Here is an 18,089-nt window from a genome sequence, read left to right on the forward strand (position 1 = left end):
AAACTTGGTCTAAAGTACTCACTTTTTGGCGGAAACCAGCCTGGGGTGGGGATAAAATATCTTTTTCACCAATCCAAGATTGGATCCTACTCAACACAAGCCTAGTCATTATCTTCTGCAGTGAGTCAATTAGGCTAATTGGCCTATTATTGCGCGGGCACGTGCGGTCCCCCTTTTTATAAATTGGTATGATTTCAGCGCCAAGATTCTGGGATTGGCGCCCCACACGCAATCCCATTCGCGATTATATGGATATATTTTAGTTAGTTTTCTCTATCGTGCCTGAACAAGTCGGCCGGAATACAATCCAAGCCTGGCGCTTGTCCTTTGGGTATTGCATCCAAAGCTCTACCAACCTCTTCTAGGCCAAAGATTACAGTTTTGTCTGACCTTAGGATTAAACTTTGAGTAGTACTGACAGTTATGGAGGCGAATTGTGCTTGATAATGGGAAATCCGCTGAACTGGTGCTACATAGTTAACTACACTTCATCAACTGACAAAAATTCTGCATCCTTTTGTCTCTACTTGCCAACAGAAGTTCCTCCCATTGTTTTTTATCTGACTCTTGCTTGGCTTTGAGTTGGGTTTTCTTATAGTTAACTCTAGCTTTACATTTTCCATAGATTTTGATTTTATAGCTTGTGTTAGTTTTCGATATGCCACTCTACAGTCCTTATTATACCAATTAGCATATTTTCTAATAGCTGTATTCCTTGGTTTGTGTACCTTAATAAAGAAACTCTTAAGCTCTGTAAACAAATCTTCATGTACCTGTGTGATCACTGCATTGATATCATCCTGGGTTTCGAGATCGGAAAGGATCTTGAGGGTGCGTTCTACTGAGGTCTTCATATTCTTTAGGGATTTGTCATTCTCTAAAATTGTTGCCCACTTCAATCTTCTCATATAATTCTCAAGAAAGACATCTGCTGTTGCGTTTTCAATTATCTGGGGCTGTGGGGCTAGCCCCGAAACCTGTAGATTTAATAAGAGTGGATTGTGATCACTCTCACTTCTTTCTTGGACCTTCATGTCAGTGACACATTACCACATCTCCATGTTGATAAGAAAGTAGTCAATCCAACTACTACTTATCCCATTGGAGTATGTATGAGATCCCTTGCAATCCGATAATGTCCTCCCATTTACTGCCCTGATGCCCCTCTCAAGACACAGAATATTAAGTTGGAGAACTGCCTCAGTCCACTTCGTTATTGGCGGCAGATTTAAAGATGGAATACCCCGCTGTACATTCTCTTCATTACCATATCCATTCTCATCATGGAGAAGGGGCTCAAATGTGCAGTTAAAATCTCCAGCTATCACCAGTTTATAGTTCCCTCTCTGTTCTTCTATGAAGATATATAACAGGGAAACTGTAATAGAAAGTTTTCCTCCAACCATTCCTCTGGCATAGATATTATTAACTAATATATCGGATCCTTGGCTGGGTTGAATGATAATGGCCAGGATGTCGGGGCTGTCAGTATAGATTTCCTCAACCCTATAGCCTGGATGTTGCCTAACCCATGTGGTAAGCCCACCTGAGGGCCGTCCCTTTTTGCCGGCAATAGGTTTAAAGATGTTTAAATACCCAGGACTGAAAATTGGGCTTATTGACCAGGTTTCCTGGAAGGCCCATATATCCTGGTCCCCAATAAATGATGACCAATCGACTGACACTGTCTTGGAGTTTAATCTGGCTATATTCCAAGAAGCTAATAATAGCGTCCAGTTAATTGGACTGGGATCAATCGTAATGCTATCAACCACTGTGGTAGGGCTCTGCAAAATTTGGTAATTAATAGGTTCCCCCCTTGTGGCTGGCACTGCCTCATAATGCAATGTCATAGACCCACCCTTTAGGCATCAATCAACCTTATCCAAGACAGAACCGTCTTTGGCTATGAGGACTTGAGCCTGAGTAACAGTCCTACTTTGTAATGCAGGGGGATTATATTTTATTCTTATTTTGGCTAGAGCCAGGGAGATGTTCTGAGGTCAAAGGATACTAAGTTATCTACAAGATCAATGGTAGTTAGCCAAAGACATAGATATTCAGTACTAAAATCGTGGATCATATATCTTTTCACAGAATAGATGTCTTTTTTATGACTGATCTGCAATTCCTCACATGTCGTAACCAGTGGATACATTTATTTATCAAATCCTGCTCATTTTCATATAAGTGCTCTGATGTTATTTTAGGAACATTAATTAGGAAGACTTGAGCTATAGGGAAACTGCTTGAATGTAAAGTTGAAGGATTCAGACCCTTAAGCAACGGCATACTTGGGTTCCTTGGGGCACTAGGAGTAGTAAGGTGCTGTCGAAGACTAACATGGCTAGGACCAGATGACTTTGGTTCCTGTCGATTTCCAATATGTGCTCTATTTGTATTTGCCTGAGTCGTTTTGTAAGTGTTGGATTTTATACCTGTCGAAGGAACATTCATTGGGCCCATACCTCATGATAGAGTGGATGGTGGGATGCTATCAATAGATCTACACGGTAATGTTGGTCTATGGCTTCCAAGGTCTACATTGAGGCCTGTTGTTTGGAATGTGTCTGTTAGCCTCACAACCAGGGTTTTCAGGGAGCTAACAAGTTCCATAATCAAGCCGATACGCCTTTAAACTATCTAGATGTTGGCTTGAATGCGAGCAACTACATCTTTTGTTTAAGGCCTCCATGTTGGAAACCTTACTTTCACCAGTGGGACCTATCTGTACTGCAGGTTCATTGGGCCTAACGGCTCATCAATATCCGTCAACGGGGCAAATCGGTTGTTACACTCGATCTTAAAACCCCCATAGTGATCAGCAGAGTTAGGATCATTAGATGGCATTGACAAATTGTGGCGTAACTATCTGCTCAGTCTGAGCTTCCTGTACCTGGGTGTGGGAAAGGGTTTTTTTTTTGGTGTGTGCTTCTTAAACATTTCTGGGATGGATTTAGCTGGCTCGGGGGAGTCGGGGGGCCCAACCGGGTAAATTCCCAGCAGTCCACACTTGGTGCCTACAGGAGCAGCAAGAATCTCCTCACAATCGCTAATGATGTTGTCAATGCGTGTCATAACACAGTTGCTTTTCGTGGGCTCTATGTGTTTATCCGACCTTTTTACTTTCTTACGCTTGCCCACTCCCCCTGACCCTATGGCCTCCATCACCTTCCTTTTACCCATACCAGATTTTAGGTGGGTGATCAATTAGCAAGTAATTAGTAATAATTTAAAACAAACGATTTAAGCACACCTGGGAATGATTCTATTCTTAGTCAGATAAAACCACAATCTTTGATTATACAAAAATATACCCTGTAGGACAGACTCGGCAGAACTCTGAGCTTTATAGTTAAAGCACAACGATTGTCAGCAAGGTTCGCACTGGTAGCTTGCACAAGTGACCAGCAATGAAGTCAATACCGGGTCTAGAGTCAGCGTTAGGGGGGTGGCCCAGTCCTGCCTCTTCCTGGCGATGAAGGGCAAGGACGGGCCCACCCTTGGCCCGAGCTTTGCCCGGGAGCAGCCCACGCATGTCCCTTTTAAGCGGGCAGAACTCCTCCCTCCTGGGAGTGCACAGGAAGCAAAGACTTCTGTGCGTTGTGGTCCCCCAGCGCCCTCAAACTGCAGGGCGTCCTGCGCCGCGGTAGTGACTGGCGCTTTTGAGCGGGCAGAACTCCTCCCTCCTGGGAGTGCACAGGAAGCAAAGACTTCTGGGCGTAGTGGTCCCCCAGCGGCCTCAAACTGCAGAGCGTCCCGCGCCGAGATAGTGACTGTCGCTTTTGAGTGCTTTTGGGCGGTCAGAACTCCTTCCTCCTGGGAATGCACAGGAAGCAAAGACTTCTGGGCGTTGTGGTCCCCCAGCGGCTTCAAACTGAGTACATCAACGATCCACAGACAATTCGTCGTCGTTCCTGACAGGCAAATAGACTCTTTAGGTTCTTCTAGGTGAAAAGAAAGGGAGGTGGTCTTCTGTTGTGTAAAGCCAAGTTAGAGAAACAAGACTTCTTGCCACGGTGCCTGCCCAGTAGGTAGTTGGTACTCTCGGGAACCCCTCGCCCGACAGAGACGGCCATCACATTTCCCCACATTTGCGCAGCCTACACTGGCTGCCTGTAAAAAAGAGGATCCAGTTTAAGGCTCGGACCCTCGCTTACAGATCCAACAATGACAATGGCCCCAAATACTTAAAAAAAAGTCTACCCAAATACACCCAAAACAGAACTTTGAGGTCAAATCATCAGAGATTCCTAGCTGTTCCACGCTTTAAAAAAGCAAGACTAGGCAGTCGCTCATTTGCTCTTGAAACCACGGCTCTATGGAACTCCATGCCGGAGCACCTCCGTAAGGCTAATTCATAACCCCTTTTTAGGAAGTCTCTTAAGACCTGGCTATTTAGCCTGCCCTAGTGCCCCCTCCCATTGGGTACCTTTCCCCTCGCAATCGCTGTCAGCACTGGGAAACCTCCGTCAGAGGTAGCTGTTTGCTCTATACAAATTGCAATAATAATAATAATAATAGACTGTTTCAAAGTGCAGACAGCTTTGGCTGAGCAGTGAGATGCAGGGATTGTTCGAGGATCACCCAGTATTGTAAAGACTTGAAGCTAGGATTAGAACTGCAACCAGCAGTCTGCTCAATAGATCACATCCCTTTCTTTGATTTGTGTCAGCTGCCCCTAGGCTCAAGCACGGATATAAACCGATGTGGAGCGGGGATGGACGTTCGACCTCCAGAGGTAGGCCATGTGGGATCTATTCAGGTGGTGTGTAATCGGTGGAGAAGGCCTGTGATTAGGGTTATTTTATACTGGTAAACTAGCCAGGGCATGTTACCATGCAGCACTGGTATTCACATAGCCATTCTCCTGAATGTCCCTGCATTGCTCACTCCTCTCCCCACTCCCTTCACAGGCCAGTGTAGCCAGGCTGTCTCTCCTGCCTCGTGCTTTGCTCATGTATGTCCCTGCTCACATCTCTCTCTCTCTCTCTCTCTCTCTCTCTCTCTCCTCCCTGCACAGGCCAGTGTAGCGAGGCTGTCTCTCTTGCATGTCCCTGAACTGTTCGCTCTTCTCCCCACTCCCTGCACCTAGTCAGTGGAACCAGGCTTTCTCTCCTGCCTTGCTCACTCTTCCTCCTGCACAGACGTAGTCAGGATGTCTCTCCTGCCTCTGCCATGCTCACACTTCCACCCGTAAAATCTCTATAGTTTAATTCTGCTCAGGTAGCATGGATACATTAGCTTTAAAGTTGTGAGTTCCACATATAGAGGTCTAAATTGCTTCATCTAAGTACAACAGCAAATGAGCAACACCAGGGAAGGCTGTTTGGGCCACATACAATTTTACCCTAATTACCATTCCCTTTTATGAGCAGGTCATGCATTGCGATGGGTAAACAATACATACCATTACCCGGGGGAGGTGTTGGATTTAAAATCCAACACCTTCCCTACTGTCCGCACAGACTCGAGTTGGAATAGTAAATTATACCATTCCAACATCCAGCGCCCCCCTTCCGCAAGTCGTTGTTAACGACTTGTGGGGTAATAGTATGCGTTGTAACAACAAGGTCGTTGTAATGACTACGTTGTAACAACATGCGGGGTGATGGAAAGCGGAAAAAAGAGGCATATTCATTGCGATGCATTCTGGAAATGTGTTTGTATATTTGACTGCTATCTCCGTATTGCTAAACCACTCTTCGATCACAGACCAGGGTAATGTGCTGCATGGCTAAACAGTTATAATGTCCCAAAGGCAAGACCTATTGGCTATGCCAATACTTGTCATTTTCCGAGACTGGCCCTTTCATCTTCAAGGGCTTCCTTGTGCAATCTAGTTATGTCATGGTGTACTAGGAGATCTGGGAGGGGGCAAACTGGAACTCAACAGAAAGCATGAGGAAGGTAATAGTCACAGAGGTTTTTACAGTGCAGTACACACCGGTTGTCCAGCAGGATTCGTTTGTATATGTCGATGGCCTCTTGGTAGTGAGATCTCATGTAGTGGATTGACGCCAAGCTCAGTTGGTCCTCAGTGATATCTTGCAGGCTCTGGTGATATGTCATCAACTTCTTCTCATCGTTGAACTGAGGGGAAAAAAAGAGGTCAGTGAATATAGTGGACGAGGCACTGAGTCCCCACTAAAACTAATGAGAGGGGAATCTGGAGAGCTCAAGAAGCACAAGTACACACAGAATATAGTTATCTGCCAAGAACATATATGCAGAAGCCAGAGCACCATCACTCATCTGTCTGAAGAAAGCAGTCCTTTTAAGCCAGTACTGCCAATGTAACGTGTTGTACACCACAAAGATTTGTGTTGACCCTAAAGCTGAATGAACCTTAACCTTCTATAAACCCTGAGGACTGTCACTACCAAAAGTCGATACAGGATTGCACAATTAGTTGCATTTAAGACTGGATTTGCTCAGGTGATTGGCAGAGGGTTACGTGGCAGTCACCTGTATGGCTTGATGGACTCATGGGAATGACACAAGGGAAACACAAGGAGATGATGGACGAAGTGCTGAAACTTTTCAGACACTCACCCCAGTCACAGATCTGGGTTGAATCCACCATCATCCTTTAGCTCACTTCGCCACCGCAGTTCAGACACAAATATATGAATATCAGTCTGTGCCTCATGGGAATAGTCCAGCCCGAATTGCCAAGCCAGGCCTTCCCTGAACCGGAAACAAGCCTCCTGGGACCAGTTTCTGGGTAACAGCACTCATCAGCCAGGTTAGCTTGAATCCAGTGGCAACGTGAGCAAGAGACCCACGTCTAGGCATACTCTGCCAACTTAGGGTGAGCAAAGCAAACACAAGGAGATGAGGGATGGAGTGCCAAAACTTTTCAGATACTCACCCAAGGGTCACAAAGGCAGTCACCTTGAGGTCAAGCAGGCTATGGGGACAGGCAAAGAGGTACAAAGAAAGCCACTGCCCAGGGTCGGACAGGCTCGGAGGACAGACAGAGGGGATACAAGACGGTATCCAATAGGCAAGGTTACTGGAATATTGGATTCTTCATCCTCTGCATTTTTGGGTTTTTGGTTTACCACACTTGCCACATAATACATCTGCTGCATAATTTGCAATTAAATAAATGTTTCTAGCTCAAATGGATCAAAAGTTACTAAATGTTCTGAAAAGAAAAATGTGCCAAATGTAATACTATGCACCGGCAGAATTTTTACAAAGATTAACTGGTGTCCTTTCAGTTGCTGATTGCTGTATATGGGGGTTAAACGGGTACTAAGGAGGTAAAGCTGTTGCCCTGACAATATTGTGAGTTAAAAACTCAAAATAGCAAAGTAATATTCCTAATGAATGCGCCACATAAAGCTGCCTAATTTTGACATTTCTTACAATGCAATGTGTTCAATTCTACAACTGAATTTGATCCTCTGTTGCTATGTAATTTCAGTAGCTCTGCTCCTAGGGCTGAAAGGACTCTGATCACTGACACAAGATTACAAGCCTGTTGCTTTTAGTGTTGCCTGACCTTGATGATTAAAACGAAAGGAAGAATTGAAAGTGGCACAGATCTCAACAAAGTGAGGCAGGTCAACTAAAACCAAGATAGAGGATGGAGCAGGACTGGAGAGCGTGGTGTACCTTGTGTGCCAAGTGGAAAAGGAGGCGGTTCTGCAGGCGACTTTTAGGAGCTAGAACAAAAACAAAGGAAGTAATTATTGACCAGCAATACTGTGTACAAGAGAACAGTATGAAATGCGACATCAGTTTATACAAAGCATGACAAAGTGGCAGGATACAGGATGGAACTTCAAACGTGCGCTTAACAAGGCTACGCAGCAGAGAAAAAAATCTACGGTCAAACACAGCAAAATGTCCGCCTCCACTGCCAGATCTTTGGAAATGTGGGACTATTAATAATCACATGGAGTAGATTACAAATGTCATCTAGCTACATATGGATAAAAACGTTTTTCCTGTAACTACAAGTACAGGTAAGATTAATTACCTTCTTGAGCTTGGGCTAATCATTCACAACGGTTAGGAGTGTAGCAAGTTCCAGTGTAGTGGCTAAGTAAATGACAACAAACACATCCTGACATAATAGATTCTTTCTGGCATCTTTTAGCTTTTGAAGAGTGAGCTCTGTAGGAAAGCGGAAAATTATGTGGTATGGCTGGGTGGCCTTACCATGTAATATTATCACAATACCGCGAAGATGGTCCTTGGATTTACATTAATAATAAATCCTTAGCTCAGTCCTGGTAAAGTACCAAAGAGCAGTCAAGCTTTAGTAGAGGAACTTGTCAAGCATTTCAGAGTAGCAACATGGACGTTAGGTAATTGACATGCCTCAAGAGAAATCTGACACCAATTTATAAAAATTTAGTGTATTTTTATCTTAATTTAGACACCAACAAGAACAAGATATCATACAAATAATCGTAGTTCGATATTTTGTAAGCAATAATCAGTGTAGTAAAATACATAGACAAAATAATATTTCGGTCAATTGCAAAATCCACTAGTGACAATTGGTCGCTTGCAGGTCGAGTTACTTGGAATCCTTATAGGGATACGGTAATGCGAGCCCCTGGACCAGGTCCCAACATACAGATCAATTTTACCTACCCATGGAGTCCAGGTGCAGAGTTGTTCTGACTGTCCTCTGTGCTGAACTTGAACTGCAGCTGGTGTTGTTTTTACCACTTACACGGTGCTGCAAGAAACCAAATGCAAAAGCACAACAGGTACACAGCTGCTGACGTCAGATGATGGTTGCACGATGCTAGCTGCAGCGTACAGTGTAGGGGTCCGTTACTGGACTGGCGACCAACAAGCCTTGGCAGGAGTAAGCATAATAAAAAGCTTTGAGAACTTCAATGGGGCCAGGGGAGTAACTTAGCGGCCTGAAACTTCGGGGCAGGTGAGCCTACAACTCCCACAATGCACTGGACCACCTGGATTTGAACGATCCCTCAGACGGCCCGAAGGACAGCAAGTGTTTAGATCCGGTGATCATTTTCCCTGTAGCGTGTAGGGGCTAGTGCCACTAGTCAGACTGAGGGTTCTTTAGGCTTGCCACAAGGGTCCCTCTCTTCGGGACTGTTGAGCTTTGGCCAAGGACGAGGGTTGTTCACTCAGTTCCAAGTCTGTTGCCTCAGGGACAAATTATCCCTCTTCTTCTTTGTGCTGGTAGGCAAGGTCCTATTGTCAGCGACACAGGGCTACTCTCGGTCCTTCTTTGAAGTAAACTGTTCAGCGGTTCAGGTGTCAGGGGGTGTAGGTCACCTATTCAGAGCTCACTATTTCTACCCTGCTAATGATGGCAGAATTCAATTGTAGGTGTAGACACCAGGCTGCTCACCCTAGAGGTGTGGCCAGCCTTCCTGGGGGTGTATACCTCCTTCATAGCGGATTCCCCACCTTGCCCAGTTGCAAGCGTACCTGGGGCAAAGGGATAGCTGTTTATTTTTCACAAGGCAGCTCAGATACATATCAGAGGTGGTGCAGCCTTTGAAGCTCACCGCTCTGATGTGCCTATTCATTATCAATATGGGAGGACGGAGGTGTGACCTCCAACCTGCCCGGCTTTTATCTCTGACTGCTGGGAGTGATCACACTGCCTGGCAAGAGGTCTGAATCTTGTCTTGGCAGCAAGCAGGTGCAGGAATATGTGGACTGGTCAGCCAGAACACAGTAAAGCTGGGGGCAACCATGGAGTAACCTCTAAGGTGCCCTCTGGGAGCATGCCACGTCACCCAGGTCACAAGAATTGTGCCAGGGGTGAGAAAGCCCATTGTTTAATACCAAACAAGCATTTTTTTCATTTAGTGGTACCATAATGGAGCTGCCAATCTAGAGGGTGCCCGGTCGGCAGCCCATGTCATCCTATGGACTGCTAACACATAAAATATTAATAGAGTTTAGGTAGTAGTGTATCCTTTCAAAGGATTGGAACCGCACAATCATGAATCATTTCACAGTAACAATTAAAGTTCTTTACACATGTATCTATACTTTTTTCGGGGTGCTTTTCCATTCTTCCTTGCACCTACTACCAAGAGGTGCCAACAACTCAACCAAAAGGTTGGGTAAACACAATTATAACAGTTGAAAGAAATATACAGCACTCCCTTATATTTATCTCAAAAGTCCATAGCTACGTATAGGACAAATTCGATGGCTTTATGTATGGTACGCCAATGATCATATACTGTTTCTTTTGCACTATTGAATAATCCAATTCCTTCAAATGTTTTAAAAAAGCAGAGTCCACATCACTGGATTTTCCTCAAAGACGTGATTCTTTTTATTAATCCTTGATGATACATCCCAAAACAAACACTGGCAACACGTGTTTCGTCTTCCATTAGACTTTGTCAAGGTTGTAATTCAAGATATTTATTTCATTTGTAACTGCCCCGTAAGTAAAGAATGCTCAGATAGTAAATGTTACATCAGCAATCTGTTAACGGTATCCAAACATAAATAGGTGTATTCTACATAGTACAATCTTATTTTACCAAAATTGTCCTTTTATCTATTTCACGCATCGTAACCACCTAGTTCTTATTAAACCTATTGATTCTTTTTTGGATACATTAAAGACACTAATTTTTGTTCAATTTTATCCATATGAATTACAAGGAAGAAAGAAAGATTTGAATAATCAGTCGATTCGTGAATATATACAAGAGGGGCAAATGCCCGAAAACATTCACCAAAGAGAATATTAAAATAGTATTTAGACACACTCGAATTTGTGAACAAGAAAACTTGTTTCGTGAGAAAACCCTACCTTTGCCAAAAGAAACGAGAAGCGAAAGTTTTCTCCAAAATGTGCCAATTTTCAAAACCCAAAGTGTATACTTATTAAAGAATTTGTCCACCTACCAAAAGGCAAACTGTTTCTTAATCAAATAGTGTGTCCCTTAGGCAGTTGGGAGTGGTTTCTCATACCACTACCAAGATTAGTCCTCGCAACTCTATTCAATGGGAAGAAAAATCGTATTGTCAGGGCGTGTTCAAAACTCCTCATGACATGTATGTTGGATATCATTCAAGCCAATACTGTTAACATTTCAACAAGATGATATCATGAGTTGGTTTTAAAATATTCAAAAGTATGAGGCTAATATATTATACACTTTGTCTGCTGCGTTCATAATTCTTTTTAGGTCGAAAAGGAAAATCCAGTGATGTGGACTCCGCTATTTGAAGGAATTGGATAATTCAATAGTGCAAAAGAAACAGTATATGATCATTGGCGTACCATACATGAAGCCATTGAATTTGTGCTATACGTAGTTATGGACTTTTGAGATAAATATAAGAGAGTGTTGTATATTTCTTTCAACTGTTATAATAACACATAAAGTGGTTTCCAATGGTGAACGCCACTATAGGGGCACATAGGCTTGCACTTACATGTTCACACCTTAAATATAATGCAGCCTGCCTCCTGAGCTGAGGAGGCCTTCCTTAGGGATGCCAGTTTGCAAAGCTCCTGCAGCCTGCAATGGCAGGCCTGCTGTCAGTAGGTTACGTGGGTCGCCCACGGTGGCACAATCTTGTGCTGCAGCCCTGAGGCCCCTTTACCACCTAAGCCCAGGGTACCTCTGGTACCATATACTAGGGACTTAGAAGGGGTAAAGCTTTTGTAAATTTGGGATTACCAAATCAAAAACAACAGTTTTGGGAGAGAGCGCAGGCACTGTGGCCTGGGCAGCAGACTCCAGACTATCAGAGTCTTAACAATCAGCATTTGGAGCAAAAAGTGGGGGGTGAACATATAAAAAGAAGCACTTTCCTACAAGCTCATACCACTCATATAAAAGAGACTATTCAAGAAGCTTTAATCTCTTTATAAACAGGCATTCGCCTCAGCAAGGCATTGTAAAGGATATGTTTTAATTGTTTCAGCAACGTAATGCTGTAGTGCATATGTAAAGATGCCTCACCATCTAGTTTAAATAGGAATAAGAAATTATTTTATCGAGAAAAGAAGAACAAGCCTCACAGGATTGAAAAATTAGGTTATGCTAATCAAGATAAAGTTGATCTTTTACTGATCCCCCTAGCTGAATATTTGACTATCAAAAATACAAACTTACATAAGAAGGTACTTAATAATAATAAAACTGTATTGGGTTAACCAAAGACCATCAAAGTATACATAAAAAATACAAATGTACAAAATATAAAAACAATTAAATTACACTTGAATAAAAATATACAAATCAATTATATTCTGCTTGAATTTATAATTTTAAAAACTATTCATACTACCCTAAAATTCATAATAGGTACACAGACGTTTGAGAATATGATAATCATGTTATACACAAGGGGTCTAACTTGAAAAGTGACATTATAAAACTTTATGCGTGATGCAAAACACATTCCACTATAAGCACAAATGTGGCCCAGAAGAAATGACTTATATGTACACTACGTACAAGTCATAGTAAAATGAAATATAATCTAAACATCACAGAATCTCTGCTAGCAGAAGTTTGCTGCGTTTGTACCAAACATTCAGCAAAGAACTGCTGACAGCAAAAACAATTAGAGGAGATGTATCACTATTTAAGGTTCTCTGAGCTACAAGGTACAGAGTTACCCAAATATTCAAACAAATTGGTCGGATCCATTTCCGAAGGGATCCAAGATACTCTGGGCAAAAAAAACAATAAGTGCACCAGAGTTACAGAATCCAAACCACAAGCTGGGTACACCCTAGGAGCCAGCTCTTTTTTTTCCATTTGTGTGTATATGATCTCAACAGGAGTGCGCCTAGCGGAAAGCGAACGTACAGACTTTTAGCTAATGGCGGAGATATTATGTCCAGGAAAGGCTCAAAACACAGGTAAAGCTTATGCTCTAGGAACTTGTTGGTCAACTGGCCCTTAGCCCCATTATTTGTATATTGTTCAAGAATGTATGCCCAGTAGAGATATTTCAAGCCATTAAGCTCCGCTTTACAAAGGGATTACGGCTTAACCCACAATCTTTGTAAGCCCAACTTATGCAACCAATTAGAGAAGATATTGATCCATAGCACTCTTCTCATTAATGGTGTTACCTAGGTCCCTAAGGGAATCTCTATAGTCGCTGATTTCGAGTGTGGACCAAAGGCAGACCCAATATTCAAAAGGTTTAAGTGTAGACAGACTAGTTATTCTCTTGAGTCCTAGGTCAAAAAAAAGAGGAAAACGAGGGGTGCTACTCGGTACACAGACCAGCTTCCACACAAAATTGTTCTCAGCAGTAGCCAGTTGATGAGAGTCAATGCAAACCCAGACCTCGGCACTATAGAGTGCAGCACTTATGCCTTTGCCAGATAAATCTCTAGGGCCGATGATATGGAGCGTGAGCACGTTTTTTTACACAATCTTAAAATAGCACTAGATCTATGCTCAATTAGCAACGTGTTCTCAGTAAGCTGTGCATCCCAGTTGAATTTTTCAATCAATTGTACCCCTAAATAATCAAAACTGTGTACCCTCTCAAGTACTTCACCACCAACATGGATGATCTAATTCTTAACCCTGCTTGTTCCAAAAACCATGTGCTTGGTTTTATTTACGTTAAGCTCCAGACCCCTAGATGTACAGAACCCCAGAAGCTTGTTTATCAGAAGCTGGAGTCCCATAGGTGTTTTGGAGATGAGGAGCGAACCCTCTGCACAAAAAAGAATGGGAACCTTTCCTTTGTTCAAAGTGGGCATTTTGTTCATTCTTCCTTACAGCCACAGTGAACTTGTGGGAAGTTCTTTGTATAGAGTTTTACCAGGAGCTGAAGCAGGTTCCCCGGGACACCCATGTTAGCCAAGACACGCCACAAGTTATTACATTGAATAAGATTGAAAGCGGCTCGAAGGGCAACAAAAGCCACAAAGAGCTTTTGTTTAGATATCAGAGCAAATTTCCAATAAAGGGGGGCAAACCTGAAAATCTTTTGTAAGTTGTCAATAAGACTGATTGGCCTTTAATTATAGGGGGCACCAGCATCGCCCTTCTTGTATATTGCAATAATTTTGGCTGCTCTCCAAGAATCGGGGATCTACCCACCAGCCAAGATGACATTGGACATTATGTTTATATAGCTAGTGTAAACTAGGGGCTCTGTTTTATATAAAATCACCAGGAATTTTATCAGGCCCAAGGGCCTTTGACGATTTTAGCGAGTCAATAGCTCTAGCTCTAGCTATATCTTCTAGGCTGAAAAAAACTGAGCCAGCGTCCTCTGCACAGACTACGGGCGGCACTTTGATAGGGGTTGCCTGATCGGAACTTAAGGAAGAGTCACTAGAATTGTCATCAACGCATAGTTTGGAGAAGTGGGAAACCCAACTATCTGGTTGAATATGATGGCGATAAGTTCTCACATTTTCAGTGTCAGACTGTGCTGCTATATGCCAAAACAAACTGCTGTCTTTCATTTTAGCAGCTATAAGTATAATAGGCCAGATTTTATCATCCCAGTTCTTTTTAGCTTTACTCAGTTAGGTTATCGTTATACCTGGCATCTACAATTGCGAACCTATTGCTTCCCTTACAACTGACCTCAGAGAATGTTAGGCCAGTTTGCAGTCATTGTCAAACCCCTGGACTACATAGCCCTGATAGGATTTCTTGTGACAGACCTCTTTGTAAAAGATCTTCTGCTTCTCATTAAAGAATGAGTTGTGAATATAGAGTATAGGAATGTCTGGTCCACTACACCATACGTAGTTGAATAGAAAAGTTTCAAACAAGCCATATATCTCTGAATACAACCTTTAGTTAGACATCACATTAGGCCAGGAAACATAACGACAATTATAAGACAGAATTGGCTCCGGGACTATGGTATAACAAACATCCCAAGGCCTTCTTAAGGCTTCCCCAGCTAGAGTTAGAACCAAAGAATAATGGTCACTATCCAAACGTGGATCCACTCTCATATTGACCAGTAAAGGCCACAATCTCACATCCAGGAGGACATAATCGATGACACTGGATTGAGAGCATCTCTTAAAAGTGGCTGCCCTCACTGGATCTGAGATAGTAAATCCTTTGCATGATCTTAATCCTCTGCCCACCATTATAGATGCTAATTTAAGAGCAGTGGCAGAGCAATTACTCAGAGGGGTCCCCGTCAGGGAGGGAATACTCCACATATCATCCTCCTTATATGTTTAACTCCTTGATGTTTGAAGAGGGTTTATAGGAGGTATTGAAATCTCCTGCAAGAACTCTCTTTATATTTGAATGGATAAATTCTAGGACTTCGTCCTGGAGGACTCTTTGCTGGCCACAGTTGATCTTACATAGGCATTTATGAGTGCCAGCTGAATGCCTGAAGGGAAGGGAGTGTAACAATAATCCCCATTAAATCAGGGCACTCTACCTGTATTAAGGTGTGGGGATTAAAAAGGTAATTCTTAATCAGAGCTTCCACACTGAAAGAAGTGAACCCATTTATGTACACATTTTCTGTGGCCCAGGTCTCTTGGAACAAGCAGGCATCGCAGTCAACAATATATGCCAGCAACTCATGGTTTACAAGCGTTGACCTAATACCATGCCAAAGATAGCATGGTAATGCTAGCTTGAGGGTCCCCACCACCCTTGGAAACAGCTGTAATTAGGAGACGGGTATATCAGCAGGGCTAACAACTACACCCTGCAGGTTAACCGTATAGCTACCATAGGTTGAACTCCTGGCAACACCACTGTTGTTAATAGGGTGTGTGTTTTCAAGGGCAAGGCAATTCTCCCTACCACCCTTGAGAACTAATGTATTCAGGATACAAGAAAGTCCTTCTCGTGACGTGGCAGCAATACTACTAACTGAACCCAACAAGTTGATCAGAGGGCTACCAGGAAAAGAGGTTTATCAGCATCGACAATAATAACGTGATGTGTTTTTTCTAGGGTTATATACATGCTGTTGCATCAGTTACAAAACGAGAGCTCCGTCTATCGACTGCTTTGAGGTTAGAAGTGTCTGCAAGCTCAGGAGAGTTTATTTCTTGCCCGAATGTATTAGAAATAGGACTTATTGGGACTCGCAGTTGGACTAGTGGGAGAGGGAGACAGCTTTAGCCTTATTGCAGACATATGTCCCCCCTTGAGATGGAAGTTTCGCAGTTCAAAATTAATTCGTTTTTTGGCTGGCAAATGAATTGGATGAGCATCTCTTCACATAATGTCTGATCTGATTATGGATAAACAGTTATGCTTCATACGAAACAAGTGTATGACTTTATTTGTCAGAGCATCAGTGTCCTCGAAGGATCCTGGTTTTAATTCTGGTGCCAGAGTCATTGTTCTCCCTGAATTAGCCTCAGGGGTAACAGATAATGGTTGAGCTTGAATGATTGAAGGGCACTGAATCTCCAGGTGACGTACTGGAACACTCAAGGGATTCTGCAGATTTATGTTCTCCCTACCAGCATAATTACCCTGGCTCGAGGTATGACCGGAGAACGATGTATTATAACTTTGGGACCAGTGCATGACCTGTGTACTGTTAAAAATACTGATTGATGAATTAAGAGAATGGGCCCAAAGGGTAGATGTTGAATCAAAGGCATTTCTAGGGGAACTAGTCATCACCTCCAGGCGAGAAAAAGTCTTGAAGGCCAGTACATCAGGCCTCTGTTTGGAGCATTGTGGGCTTGACTAAGCGGGTTCCCATGTAGTAGATTTTGAATGGACTTTTTGAGATTCCGAAGGCCCTGTAGTGCACAAACAACCACAGCATCAAATTTTGCTTTGTAAAGTAACAACCCGATCAATTAATGAAGTAAAGAAACCTTTAAGAATATCCAGCTTATGATGAAGTACTTATCATATTATTAGCACCCGGTACCGCTTAGTGAGTAGCACGGTCAGTTTGAGCAGAACTATTCGAATGAGAGGGATGTGAGGGAAGCTGATCACTATCACCAACTGTAGCTAAAGATGCACATCTATTGGACCACAGCACATTAGAAACAGTTGTCATTTTGGGAGATAAAGGTTGTTGCGGTATGTCAGGTGGATCACTGGGTGGTAATTGCCCTAGTTGCACTAGGCCAGGTTCTTAGAACTCAGAGTGTCCCAGAGCATCAAGAGTAAGAATTATTGTTTTGTCCATGGCTTTGGTATTAGTGACAGAAGAAGTTAATGATGGAATCTTAGCCTTCTTGAACATATCTGGAACCCTTGTTGATTTCTTATGGGGCTTTGGGCTTTTACATTGAAAAGGGACTCTACTGCCTCAATTAAAGTGTCAATATCTGTAAGCGTACAGTCACTGGTGCTAGCCGGTGGGTGCTTCTGTGGTATCTTTGCATGGGATACTTATTTCACCAGATACCCAGCTTGCTGCTTACCTATTTTTGTTTACAATGCGGCAAAGTGCCAGGTACTGTGGTGGTATGATAAAGATAAAAAAGGCTTACTTGGTTCATAGAACATAGTCCAAAACCACAAAAAGAAAGTGGACCCAGCCTCTTCCAGGCGCTGATGAGCCTGCCTTGCCCCGTGAGCGCCTCATGCTGCGGGAAGTCAAAACCGCTTTTCAGAGAGTCCTGGCCAGAGCCCAACCCCCTCACCATGACAGGTTTGCATGTGCACCTCTTGGAGCATTCCGGGCTGGAACTAAAAGTCTGAAGGGGTGCTGTAGGGCTCTCTAGGTCAGCCACCTCCAGAGAGTTCCAAGAAAAGCGTAGGCGGTACTTAAGGTCGGACTAATACACGTGTTTAATAGAAAGATACGTATTCTCTGAGATTCGCATTAGGCACCCTTGTAAGATTTGGTTTCCACAGCAGAGGAGAATTTTTAGAAGCCCTTTTAAAAGTCTTTGACTGTGTGTTTTGAAGAAGGAGCTCCTGGAAGATTTATTTCAATAAGCATGAATTAATTTGCAAAGAAAACGCTGAAGACCACATTTTTTAAACTTACGCTCAAATGGAGGATTAGAAACATCATGACAATGAAGTGGATCCTTTCTTTCTGCATTCATCTTCAATCTGCCTACATGTAGGCTGGAGGAGAATCACTTTGTGTATGAGGCTCTCACAGTCAATAGTGGGGATTTGCAGGAATATCTTGACATGTAGCCTGCA

At 43.0% G+C, this 18,089-nt stretch overlaps 1 protein-coding gene across 2 annotated transcripts in view; it reads right to left on the reverse strand.

Moving 5' to 3' along the window:
- IFT56 (intraflagellar transport 56) overlaps positions 1-18,089 on the reverse strand; it is a 331,504-nt gene that overhangs the window by 213,700 nt on the left and 99,715 nt on the right. For both annotated transcript variants that reach the window (XM_086958844.1, XM_086958852.1), the window contains exons 5-6: positions 7,627-7,676; positions 5,948-6,093 (exon numbers count right to left, since the gene is read on the reverse strand). In XM_086958844.1, coding sequence (XP_086814970.1) covers positions 5,948-6,093; positions 7,627-7,676 — 196 coding nt within the window. The remainder of the gene's footprint in view (positions 1-5,947; positions 6,094-7,626; positions 7,677-18,089) is intronic.

Source organism: Lissotriton vulgaris, chromosome 1_1, assembly GCF_964263255.1.
Source record: "Lissotriton vulgaris chromosome 1_1, aLisVul1.2, whole genome shotgun sequence".
Classification (NCBI taxonomy): domain Eukaryota; kingdom Metazoa; phylum Chordata; class Amphibia; order Caudata; family Salamandridae; genus Lissotriton; species Lissotriton vulgaris.